This window comes from Mus pahari, chromosome X, assembly GCF_900095145.1.
Source record: "Mus pahari chromosome X, PAHARI_EIJ_v1.1, whole genome shotgun sequence".
In the NCBI taxonomy this organism is placed as follows: Eukaryota; Metazoa; Chordata; class Mammalia; order Rodentia; family Muridae; genus Mus; species Mus pahari.
In genome coordinates this window covers 1,798,751-1,810,559 of record NC_034613.1, presented here as the reverse complement: position 1 = coordinate 1,810,559, position 11,809 = coordinate 1,798,751, and the positions used below count along the sequence as shown (strand labels likewise).

General features: G+C 46.0%; 1 protein-coding gene across 3 annotated transcripts in view; it reads right to left on the bottom strand.

Moving 5' to 3' along the window:
• Gpkow (G-patch domain and KOW motifs) overlaps positions 1-9,568 on the bottom strand; it is an 11,750-nt gene extending 2,182 nt beyond the window's left edge. The window contains exons 1-7 of one of the 3 annotated variants that reach the window (XM_021188319.2): positions 9,398-9,568; positions 8,155-8,315; positions 7,928-8,052; positions 4,408-4,517; positions 2,764-2,977; positions 945-1,077; positions 117-255 (exon numbers count right to left, since the gene is read on the bottom strand). In XM_021188319.2, coding sequence (XP_021043978.1) covers positions 117-255; positions 945-1,077; positions 2,764-2,977; positions 4,408-4,517; positions 7,928-8,052; positions 8,155-8,315; positions 9,398-9,567 — 1,052 coding nt within the window. In that variant the 5' untranslated portion in view covers position 9,568. The other 2 variants (XM_029533959.1, XM_029533958.1) reach the window with 2 other exon arrangements.
• Positions 9,569-11,809: the final 2,241 nt, after the last annotated feature.

Genomic DNA, 11,809 nt, shown 5'->3' with positions numbered 1-11,809 from the left:
TCAGGACCTTCAGAAGAGCAGTCGGGTGCTCTTACCAGCTGAGCCATCTCACCAGCCCCTTGCCTTGACTCCTTGAGCCACCCCATCCCATGCAAGTCCAGTGGACCAGCTCCTACCGGTCGGGAGAGTGTTTCCGCTTCTTCTCGGAATCCTTCTGCCTCCTCTTTGAGTCTTCCTGATTCTGTACGGCCTTCAATGATGAGGCTGTTCCAGTTGCCCTGTTCTGCTGCTCTGTGGAAGTTTTGCTCACATGGCCTGTTCGAGGAGGTATAGGGACAGCAAGAAGAAAGCCTTAATGTGTCACTGGCATTTCCATCCAAGGGTCATTGTCCTCCTGGCTAAGGCCCCATTCCCAATCCACCTCCTTCAAGTCCCAATCCACCTCCTTCAAGAAGTCCCTCTCAACCACCCGGCCCACAACAAAGACAGCAGAGTCAAGTGCCTGGTGTTCATAAAGACAGCAGAGTCAACTGCCTAGTGTTCACAAGAGTGGAAGAGAGCCACAGACACCTCCAAGCTGTCCCTCCCACAACCATCACTGTTCTGTTAGCCTCTCCTTGCTCATACCCTAACCCTAGTCTCATATTTAGCGAAAGAGGGGACTGCCACTTTAAATACGTGAGGACTTCTTGGGGTAGAAACTGGATTCCATATCCATTTCTTACTGCTCAGAGAGGATGATGATGCATGGTGTTAGATCAAACTCTTCTCAGTTAAACTGAACAAACTAGGCTGAGGGTAAGGCTCATTGCTAGAGACTGATAAGCACTGTCAAGGCTCTGGTTCTAATCCCAGCACCATCAAACAAAAAGTAAATAAACTACACTTGTTGCTTCTCATCCCTGACCTCTGACTGGAAGTCACACAGTGCGCTTTCTCCTTACAGATCTGGAGAGCCTGCCTGTCCCCATGCTTTTCTAAGTCTCCAGCTCTAAGAGACTCACCTGGCTTCGAGGTGTTGCTATCATACTCCTGCTGGGAAACAGGCCGCAGGCAATACTCACTAACAGTCACAATGCGGTTGCCCACTGCCAACCGAACCATGGCCCGTACATTGTCAGGATCTAGGCCTTCTACCTAAGGTGGGAAGGAAGGAGGAAGGGAGAAGGCAGAGCGTGAATGGACTACTGCTGCTAGGCCTAAAATCTCTAGCCCTTACCTCCACCAGGCTTGGGCTCCCGCTGTCTCTCTATCTGTCTCTGAGCAGGCTGTAACCCTTGTATTTGTTTGTTTTGTTTTGGAATAGGAGTTCTCCTAGGTAGCAGAGGCTGGCTAATAACTTAGAGATCCACCAGTCTTTGAGTGCTGTGATTCAAGGTGTACACCACTATGCCCAAACATACGCTGTGACCTTTGGTGATTAGGAGCAGGCATGGTTCCTTTGTCTCTTCTCCCAAACCATGACTCCTGAAGTGGGACCAAGGCTACGTTCCAGTGTCTCCCTTAGCAAAATGGAAAATGAAGACTTGTGTGAATGTGGTCTACATGTACGTATCTGTTGTATGTGTGGTGTGTGCAGATGTGTGTGGAAAACAGATGTCGACAGCAGGTAGCTTCCTTAAATGTTTGTTACCTAATGCTTTTTCCTCTTTTTTTTTGAAACTATGTAGATGTAGATAGCCCGGGCTAGCCTGGAACTCACTCTATTAGCAGGCCTGCCTTTGCCTTTTGAGTGCTGGGATTAAAGGTGTGAAGCACCTTACTTCTTTGACATTTTTATTTATGTGTGAGCAGCGTATTTTTGCTTGCATGTATGTGTTTGTATACCATGTCATGTGCATGCCTGGTGTCTGTTGAGTCCAGAAGAGGGTGTTGGATCTCCTGGGACTGGACGGTTGTGAGCTGCATGGTGCTGGAAATTGAACCCAGGTCTTCTGGGAGAGCAGCAAGTACTCTTAACTGCTGAGCCAACTCTCCAGCCCCCACCACCATTTTTTTTTTGAGACAGTGAACCTGGGAGCTCACTGATTCAACTCTGCTAGCTGGCCAATGAATCCCAGAGATCCACCTCAAGTCTCTCCTCCCCAGCTCTGGGCTATAGATGGGTGTATGTTTGGCTTTTCTGTGGTACTGGGGATCCAAACTCATGTCCTCATGCTTGCATGCTAGTCAGGTACTTTACACACTGAGACATCTCCTCAGCTTTCACTTTTTTCAAGACAGGGTCCAGCCCGGACTAGTGTTTGTCATATATCCCAGGCTGGCCTTAAACTCGCAGCAATTCTCCTGTTGGAGTTTCTTAGGTATTGGGTTAGCATGCTTTCTTCAGCTTCAATACCTAAGTTTCGTGGAAGTTATGGGATGTGGTCTTTTCTCCCTTCTGGTTGAGACAGAGGCTCAAAGGCCTTGCAGCTGCCACACTTACCTGAATTTTACACAGGCTCTGGGGTCTTCAAGCTTGGGTAGGAAGCTCTTTTGCATGAGCTATCTCCCCAGCCCCTTGTTTTTTGGGTACAAGTTTTACTAAATACCTGAGGGTGGCTTTGAACTCACTATGGTTTTATTTTTTCTGCTTGGTGCCTCTTCCTACTTACTGAGCTAGATCCCTACTCCTTTAAAATGTTTATTTTACTTTGGACAATTGCTAGGCTGCCTTTGAATTTCCCATGGAACCCAAGCAGCTCTTGAATTTGTGATCTCCCTGCCTCAGTGTCTGTAATGGTAGGATTACAGGCATGTACCATGACACCTGGCAGCCTTTCCTAACCACCAGGCTTCCTCACACCAGCTATCTGACATGGCTTCAGGAACGTGTTTTCTTACCTTGCCATAGAGGCCCCGGTAGGGGCCAGAAAGGACAACCACAGCTCTTCCATGCACCAGCCCTTGAGGTTGGCCTTCCTTATCCTTCTCTCGATCCCCATCTGGTCTTGATGGGTGGTGAGAGCCTGTGGAGGCCAAGTCCTGAGCCTCCATCCGGTTGGCACCTAGCCCTAAGCCTTTCGGCCTTATAGAGTTGACTCGGGGCTTCACTACCCTGCAGAGAAAAATAAGCTTGTAGGAGTATAAAAGGCAAGCCTTCCAACATCCAACCCACCTCAGCAATCCTTGGTTTAATTGTTGATTTACTTGTGTATGCTTGTGCACCACGACACACGTGAAAATCAGATGCTCGGGGGTGGGAGGGACTATTCTCTTTCAGGCACGTGAGTTCTGAGGTCATCAGGATTACAGACAAGGGCCTTTACCTGCCCAGCCATCTCACCAGCTTGCATCTATATTTAATTACCCTTTTTGATACCATATAAGGACTTTGTGAGCTATAAAAATGCCAACATTTATTTTTTGTGGTGTTAGGGGTCAAATTCAGGGCTTCAATGCATAAGCCATTCTACTGTTGAGCCTCACTCTTAGCGCCCCCATAGCAATTTCATTTAGTGTAACTAAATTAACTTGTCCCATATACTCTTATCACTCCTATCTACAAGTGCCAAATTAGGTTTGTATAAACAAATATACTAATATCTTTACAGAAGAAATCATATAATATGTACACAGAGCAAGGGGAACAATAAAGAATGTTCACTATCAATCACAGTCGCATTTGGCTTACCAAATGACTTAGAAATTCTTTGGGATTTACAACTGCAAAGGGATTTTGCTTTCAGTTCTACAGATGGAAGACCTTTTACATGGTAGGCAAGCTTGTGTCACTGGGCTACACAAAAGGATTATAAGTCTATAAAATAAGAGGAAAGATGTTTAGTTTTGGGGCCGGAGAGATGGCTCAGTGGGTAAGAGCACTGGCTGCTCTTCCAAAGGTCCCGAGTTCAAACCCTAGCAACCACATGGTGGCTCACAACCATCTGTAATGAGATCTGATGCCCTCTTCTGGGGTGTCTGAAGACAGCTACAGTGTACTTACATATACTAAATAAATAAATGTAAAAAAAAGATGTTTAGTTTCTGCTAGTTTACTAGGGACTAAATCCTACTCTTGCAACAAACCTGTGGTCAGTACCGCCTGCATTTTTCAGATGAGGAACTTGATCCACAAAGAGGACCTTAGTGTTTTGAAGACAAATCTGAGGTTGTTTGCTTTTTGGTTTGTTCTTTTGGAGTAACAACGCTTGTGGAAACCACAGTTTGATTTTTTTTTTGTTTTTTTTTGTTTTGTTTTGGTTTTTCGAGACAGGGATTCTCCGTGTAGCCCTGGCTGTCCTGGAACTCACTCTGTAGACCAGGCTGGCCTTGAACTCACAAATCTGCCTGCCTCTGCCTCCCGAGTGCTGAGATTAAAGGCATGCGCCACCACTGCCCGGCTGAAACCACAGTTTGAAACAGTAGTGGGTGACTACTGAACTGGTGAGGTTGATAATGTCCTCCCTCACCACCTAGATGGTTCTAGAGTAAATGTAACTACAGGGGTCTTATTTATACCCACTGTCCACCCCCCATCAAACTCACTGACTGAAGGTATTGCCGATGCCCTTGCCAGGTTTCCACCCCATGCCTCGCAACATGGCCAGCCCATAGGCCTCCACAGGGACTGCCTCATAGTCGGCTTCCTCCGGCACCTATTGGTCATGCAAGAGAAGAGAGTCAGGTTTTGCTTGGAATGGGTCCTCTGCCATGCACTCGCTGCCTGCCACTCATGGGCTGACTTTCTCCAGCCCTGGCCCCTGAACAGATAGCTTGAAGGACAGTTTTCATTTCTTATCACTCTGCTCCTCCATCCCCGAGTCTTTTAGTAACAATAAAACTTTTTTAGAATTATTTTATGCTATGTGTCTGAATGGTTTGCTTACATATATGTATGTATATCCATAATGTGTGTTGTGTTTGGTTTCAGTGGAGGTCAGAAGTGAGCATTTGATACCCCGGAACTGGAGGTATGGATGGTTGTGAGTCATGTAGGTGCTAGGATTGAACCCAGGCTTTCTATAAGAGCAAGTGTTCTTAACTCTGAGCCACTGTTCTACTGCCCCTTCTTCCCAGTTTGTTTTAGACAGGCTCTCACTATGTAGCCCTGGCTGTCCTGGAACTTTCTCTGTTGACCAGACCAGGCAGGCTTTAAACCCAGAGATCGGCCTGCCTCTGTCTCCTAAGTACTGGGATTTAATACATGGACCACCATACTAAGCTTCAACAAATATCCACATGCTTTCAAAAGATTTACGGGACCTTTTCTATGGAAAGTGCTATTTTATTTACATGCTGAGGATAAGGAATTAATAAAATGGAAAAAGTCTGTTGGGCCTTATGATGTTCTAGTTGTCAAGATATACAACAAATAGAGTTCTGAAAACAGGATACATCAAACAGTGACACATTTAAAAATAAAGTGGCACTGTCCAGTAGGCCCCGCTGTGTATGAGGTGAGGGAGGAGTCTAGCTTAAACCCAAGAATTTGAAACCAGCTTGGGCAACATGCTGGGACTTCCCCCACCCCCAATCTCAAAGCCAAACCCAAACTCAAAAAATACCTGGCTAAGGGAATTCAAAGGGAGATAGGAGCCACAAATGACATTTAATCAGATAATTGATAAAAGATAGCAGAAGAGATGAGACTGTGAGAAGATTGCTCCAAACAAACTTGGTTGTAAAAATAAAGGGCATACTTGGGAGGTGGGAGCAGTTTATCTCTGTGAGCTCAAGGCCAGCCTGAGCTACAGTGAAACCCTGTCTCAATCCACAAAACAAGCAAAAAAAGGGCCTACAGTAAGACTTTGTATGTATGGTTAAGAACCATGGAAATCAACAGGAAAGGTGGAAACAGAGATGGTAAGGAATTAATGAGAACTGGGAAAGTCATGGGACCAAGAGTAACATGGGAGCCCCAAGAAAGACCCATGAGAAACTTAGTCCAGATGCTGCCTCTGCCCAGGATGCTAGTAATGTGGATGACTAAGAAGCTCTTGGCTGGGCTGGTGAGATGGCTCAGTGGGTAAGAGCACCCGACTGCTCTTCCAAAGGTCCAGAGTTCAAATCCCAGCAACCATATGGTGGTTCACAACCATCCTTAACAAGACCTGACACCTTCTGGTGTGTCTGAAGACAGCTACAGTGTACTTACATATAATAAATAAATAAATAAATCTTTAAAAAAAAAAAAGAAGCTCTTGGCTTCTGGAGCTACTGAAGTGGACATGATGAGCTTGGGCTGATAGTCTATGTGCAGAATAGGAAATAAAAAGGGAAGTCAAGGATTGGCTGCAAGGATTTTAAGCTGAGAGGATGGATGGCTAGAATTGTGGTCATCTGAGATGTAGATGGTATGGAGGCTTGGAGAGGGGGAAATTAGAGAGATGAGGTCAAGGCCGGAACAGGATAAAATGAAGTACGGGCAAGAAGTATGGCTCAATAACAGGCATTTTTAGCACAGGGAAGGTCCTGGATTCTAATCAAAGCATGAAAAGTAAAAAGAAAAAATGAGTTTTGTTGTTTTTTTAAGGGAGGCAAAGTGGGATGTAGTTTGCACACCTTTAGTTCCAGCACTTGGGAGGCAGAGGCAGGCAGATCTCTGTGAATTTGAGGAAATTCAGAAATTTGATAGAAATTCAGAACAGTCAAGAATACAGCAAGATCCTGTCTCCAAAAAAGTGGGGCAGACCACAAAGCCTTATTAGAGTTGTAAGCATGAAGTTCAAGATCATTTTTGTCAACAGAGTGAATTCAAGGCCAGCTTAGACAACATGAGACTGTTTCAAAAAGAAAAAAAGAAAGCACACCAGAATGCTGAGAGCAGCTCAGCCGATAAAGAGGATGCATCACAAAAACTGTATGAATAAAAGCTAAAATATAGCTGGGCACGGTGGCACATAACTTTAATCCTGGCACTCAGAAGGTAGAGGGAGGTGGATCTCTGTGAGTTTGAGGCCAGCCTGGTCTACATAAGTGAATTCAGGATGGCCAGAGGTTTGTTATACAGAGAAACCCGTGTCAAAAGGAAAAAAAAGGTAAAGAGCTAAGAAGGTGAGCTCAAAACTTTACTTCCACAAACACACTTTCCATCTCTTCTGCTGTCATTTCTTCATTCCTTTCCAGTGACTCAGCACACTGCAAGTTGCCTTAGATTGACCCATAACAGTGATTTCCCATAAGTGTGGCTTTCTTGGACTGTTGCTGCCATTAAGAGTGCCCACTCTGGCGCCGGGCCTGGTGGTGCAGGCCTTTAATCCCAGCACTCGGGAGGCAGAGGCAGGCGGATTTCTGAGTTTGAGGCCAGCCTGGTCTACCAAGTGAGTACCAGGACAGCCAGAGCTATACAGAGAAACCCTGTCTCGAAAACAAAAACAAAAACAAAAACAAAAACAAAAACAAAAAAAAAAGAGTGCCCACTCTGATGGTTCTTCTCTCACTAAACCCTAACTGTTCTTCCAGTCCTCACTTGAGCCACTCCTATGTGTGTGTGTCCTTTCGACCTCTATCCTAGATTAGGTTCCTTTCTTCCTTCCCTACCATCACTTCCTAGTCATTTTTGGTCAGGGCAGACAAAGGGGACCCTGTTATAACTCTTGTCTGCTCAAGACATGCCCTTAGCTCTCACTTCACTCACAGTAAAAGACAGAAGCCCTCTGGAGCTCAGAAGGCCCTTTCTGCCTTCATCCACTGGCCAACCCCTCATCATTCACTGCAATCCAGTAGTAGGCTTCCTTAGTGCTCCTCAAGCACTGCAGGCTGAAATCAGACCAAAGAAAGAAGGAAAGAGGAAACAGGCAAATGCAGCTCCAAACAGTGCATTGCCTCATGGCATCTGTATTTTCTGTCTACTTTGTTGTCCACCTCATTCACATCATCCCAGAATTCAAGGATGTTTTTAAGATACCCTGTCTATTTAGTTAATTTTTCTAATAAGGATGGAAGGAGGAAAGACTAATTGGCAGGGCTTTGGGACATGCACACACACTTTTCCTGCTATGTGCAAGGAGGCTAGGCAGCGAGGGCAGAGGGAAAAGTGTAGGAGGGAGGCAGAGGGGCCGCTCACTGTCTCAGCCTGAGGTTCGCTGTCTGATCCTTCCTCACTGGGAGTACATCCTTTCTGGATCATGGGGATAGTGAGCGTGGGGTCAACGCCTGCATTCTCTCTCTCCTCCAGAGACTTCTTGGATTCTAAGGAAGAATGGGAGGGATCAATGAGGCTACACCCTATCCTTCCAACATCTTCCTCTTCTATCTGCACTGGGGCAGAACAAAGAGAAAGGTTCCACTCACCCTCAATGAGTTCCTTCACAGCCAGGGACAACACACCGTCTGACATCAACACACTGCTAGTTTCTGAAGATGGCTTAGGGTTCTTGGACAGAGGTTGCCTGCGAGAGCCATTCTGGATCAACGGGATAACCAACTCCTTGGGGGCTTCTGGAGGGTTCACACTAATGTAGAGAAAAAAAGGTTGGGAAAGTAGACGTATTACAAAGCAGAAATATCAGGCAGGCAGTGGTGACACATGACTTTAATTCCAGCAGCACGCAGGAGGCGGAAGCAGGAGGATGTCCGAGTTCAAGGCCAGCCTGATCTACAGGGTGAGTTCCAGGACAGCCAGGATACAGAGAAACCCTGTCCTGATACCCCCTCCAAAGAAAGAAAAGTATAAATATCAAGAGAGAAAGGAGGGTAGGAAACAAAACAAAGAAAATCAATTTCAATGGCCAGAAAGAAAGAAAGAAAGAAAGAAAGAGCAATGCCCAGTCCTATTGTCCACGTTCACAGATCCACTCACTTGTTTGGAGACATCTCACGATTTAGCTCAGGCTGGTCTTATAAACTCTCAGTCAGCCTGGTGGAACCTCCTAGTGCTGGAATTACAACCATGGATCATTTCTCTTTAAGTGTGTCTTGTGGGAATCAAGTCTTAGGCCTTCAACCACAATAGCCTACAAATCACCACCTCTAGTCCAGATTCTCCCCAGTTCCAGGCCGGCCAACTGCCTTTTAGAAGTCCCCCACTTAGGCCTTTCGGACCTTCGTTTCTTAATTATACTGCTGATGGCCGCCCCAAACTTGAATTGGCCTCGTTCTCCAAATCGGAGAATCTCCCACAATTTCAGTCGACACAGGAAGAATCCTGTCATTTTTCCCTCCTTTCCCTTTCTCAAAAGGCGCACATCCTCAAGTCCCAACGACTTTTCCTCTGAGGAATCTATACCTCTGGTTCTCAGGCCCCACTTCACCCACCTAACAAACCTCCCTCTTCTTGCCCTTCAAGTATTATGGTCGTCCTGTTTTTTTTTTTTTTTTAATTGCCCAGGCTAGCGTTCAATTCCTGATGCTCCTGCACCAGCCTCCCTGACATATAGGCATTTGCCGCCGCCACTCCTGGTTACCTCCATAAATTTCCCGAGGCAGTGTTTCAGGCTCTCCAGGCCACTGTCACCAGGACAAACAACTCTTACTCTGCCCTCCTGCTTAAGCCCATTTCACCGATTTCCAAAACGTGAAAGACCCGGCGTTTCACCTCTGCAGCTCCCTCCCTTCCACGGTCGCCAAGAAATCTTTCTCCTCTGGGGCCTGCCTTTCGCCATCTCCGAGGTCAGCCAGTCGCCTCCGGACAGACGTGCGAGTGAACCCGAAAGAAATTGGAGCCGCTGACGGGGCAGACGGCGGCGGACTCTCACGGCCCGCCATCTTTGAGTCGCAGGCAAGCGCTCTGCCTGCTGGGAAGTTTAGTTCGAGCCGTGAGGGGCTGGCCCGGAAACGTAAGAATCAATCCCAGAATGCAATGCCTTGTAGCCGTGGGAAACAGGAATCAGGGCTCGGAAACTCTTCGAGACGTCATAGGAACGTGCCGTACCAAGCATTCTGGGAAATGTAGTTCTCAGCGATATAGCCGCTGTGGAAGACTGATTAGGTTATTCCTAGGTATTCAACCGCTAGGAATTCAGTTCTAAGGTATCCTATACCCTTTCCCGACATCCTCAGGCACCATGCATGCATGTGATGCACATACATAAATTCAGTCAAAATGTTTATATACACAAAACAAAATAAATAAATCTTGCATTTGACAAGCTCATAATGTGCTTCCACAATGTGAACCTTAACTGATAGAGGCTGGAAGCTTCCAGGGCTAGGTCTACCTTAGCAGATGGAAGCAGTAAACCATGGAGACAACAATTACATCTAACAAAAGTTAGATTTACACAAGATGACTTAATGGGTAAGACTGTATGGTACTAAGTCTGAAGACCTGAGTTCTTTTATTTATTTATTTATTTATTTATTTATTTTATGTATATGAGTGCACTATTGCTGTCTTCAGACACACCAGAAGAGAGCATCAGATCTCATTACAGATGGTTCTGAACCACCATGTGGTTGCTGGGGAATTGAACTCAGGACCTCTGGAAGAGCAGTCAGTGCTCTTAACCACTGAGCCATCTCTCCAGTACCAAGACCTGAGTTCTTGAAGACCCTACATAGTGAAAAGATAGAGTTAGCCACTAGTTGCCTCTGACAGCCCCACAAGTGCCATGAGATGCACACACACATACATATAAACATGAAACAAATGAATAAAATATGAAAAACAAATTTTATCTAATTATATGTAAAGTGAATATCTGGGTAGTGGCCGGTTTTGTGTGTCAACTTGACACAAGCTGGAGTACTCAGAGAGGAAGGAGTCTCAGCTGAGGAAATGCTTCTTTTTTCTTTAAAAAGATTATTTATTATTATCCATAAGTACACTGTAGCTGTCTTCAGACACTCCAGACAAGGGAGTCAGATCTCATTACAGATGGTAGTGAGGCACCATGTGGTGGCTGGGATTTGAACTCAGGACCATTTGGAAGAGCAGTCAATGCTCTTAACCACTGAGCCATCTCACCAGCCCCGAGGAACTGCTTCTATAAGATCCAGCTATAGGGCATTTTCTCGATTAGTGATCAATAGGGGAGGGCCTAGCCCATTTGGGTGGTGCTATCCCTGGGCTGGTGGTCCTGGGTGCTGTAAGAAAGCAGGCTGAGCAAGCCACAGGGAGCAAGCCAGTTAGCAGCACCCGCCATGGCCTCTGAATCAGCTCTTGACTCCAGGTTCCTGCCTGTTTGAGTTCTTGTCCTGACTTCCTTCAATGATGAACAGTGATGTAGAATTGTAAGCCAAATAAAATCTTTTCCTCCCCAACTTTCTTTTTTTTGTTTTTGTTTTTTCTTTTTTTTTCTTTGTTTGTTTTCGGGACAGGGTTTCTCTGTATAGCTCTGGCTGTCCTGGAACTCACTTTGTAGACCAGGCTGGCCTTGAACTCAGAAATCTGCCTGCCTCTGCCTCCTGAGTTCTGGGATTAAAGGCGTGCGCCACCATGCCCGGCAATTCAACTTGCTTTTTGGTTATGGTGTTTCATTGAAGCAATAAAACCTTGAGTAATACATGTAGAGAATACCATAGAAAAAACATCCATAAAGCTATAGGAAAACGAATTTTTCAGACCACAAACTCTCAGTGTGGCTAAGCTCTTTAGGTGCCTTCATCGTCATACTGTGTAAAACTAGGGTTGCTTATATGAGTTGTTTACTTGAGCAAGGGCAGTTTATGGCAGCCACACCACTGAGGAATGTAACACCTACCAACCATTACTGCCTATAGTTCCCAAGGGGGGATGGGGCCTAATGTGCTCTTCCCCCATCCATGATGGCTTGATGAGTTGTTTTGTGCATGTGAGTTCAGGAGTACAACAGCTGTTGGCATTTAGTCTAAGCTCTGCCCCACAGTTACTTGGCAATAGCCAGGTGTGCCTGACTGTGCTATAAAAGGAACTGCTTGCCCCTCCTCTCTCTTGCTCTCTTGCTCCATATCCTCTCTCTCCTCATTCCCCTCCACCCTCTCTCTCCACGTGCTCATGGTCAGCCTCTATTCTCTCTCTCCCTCCCTC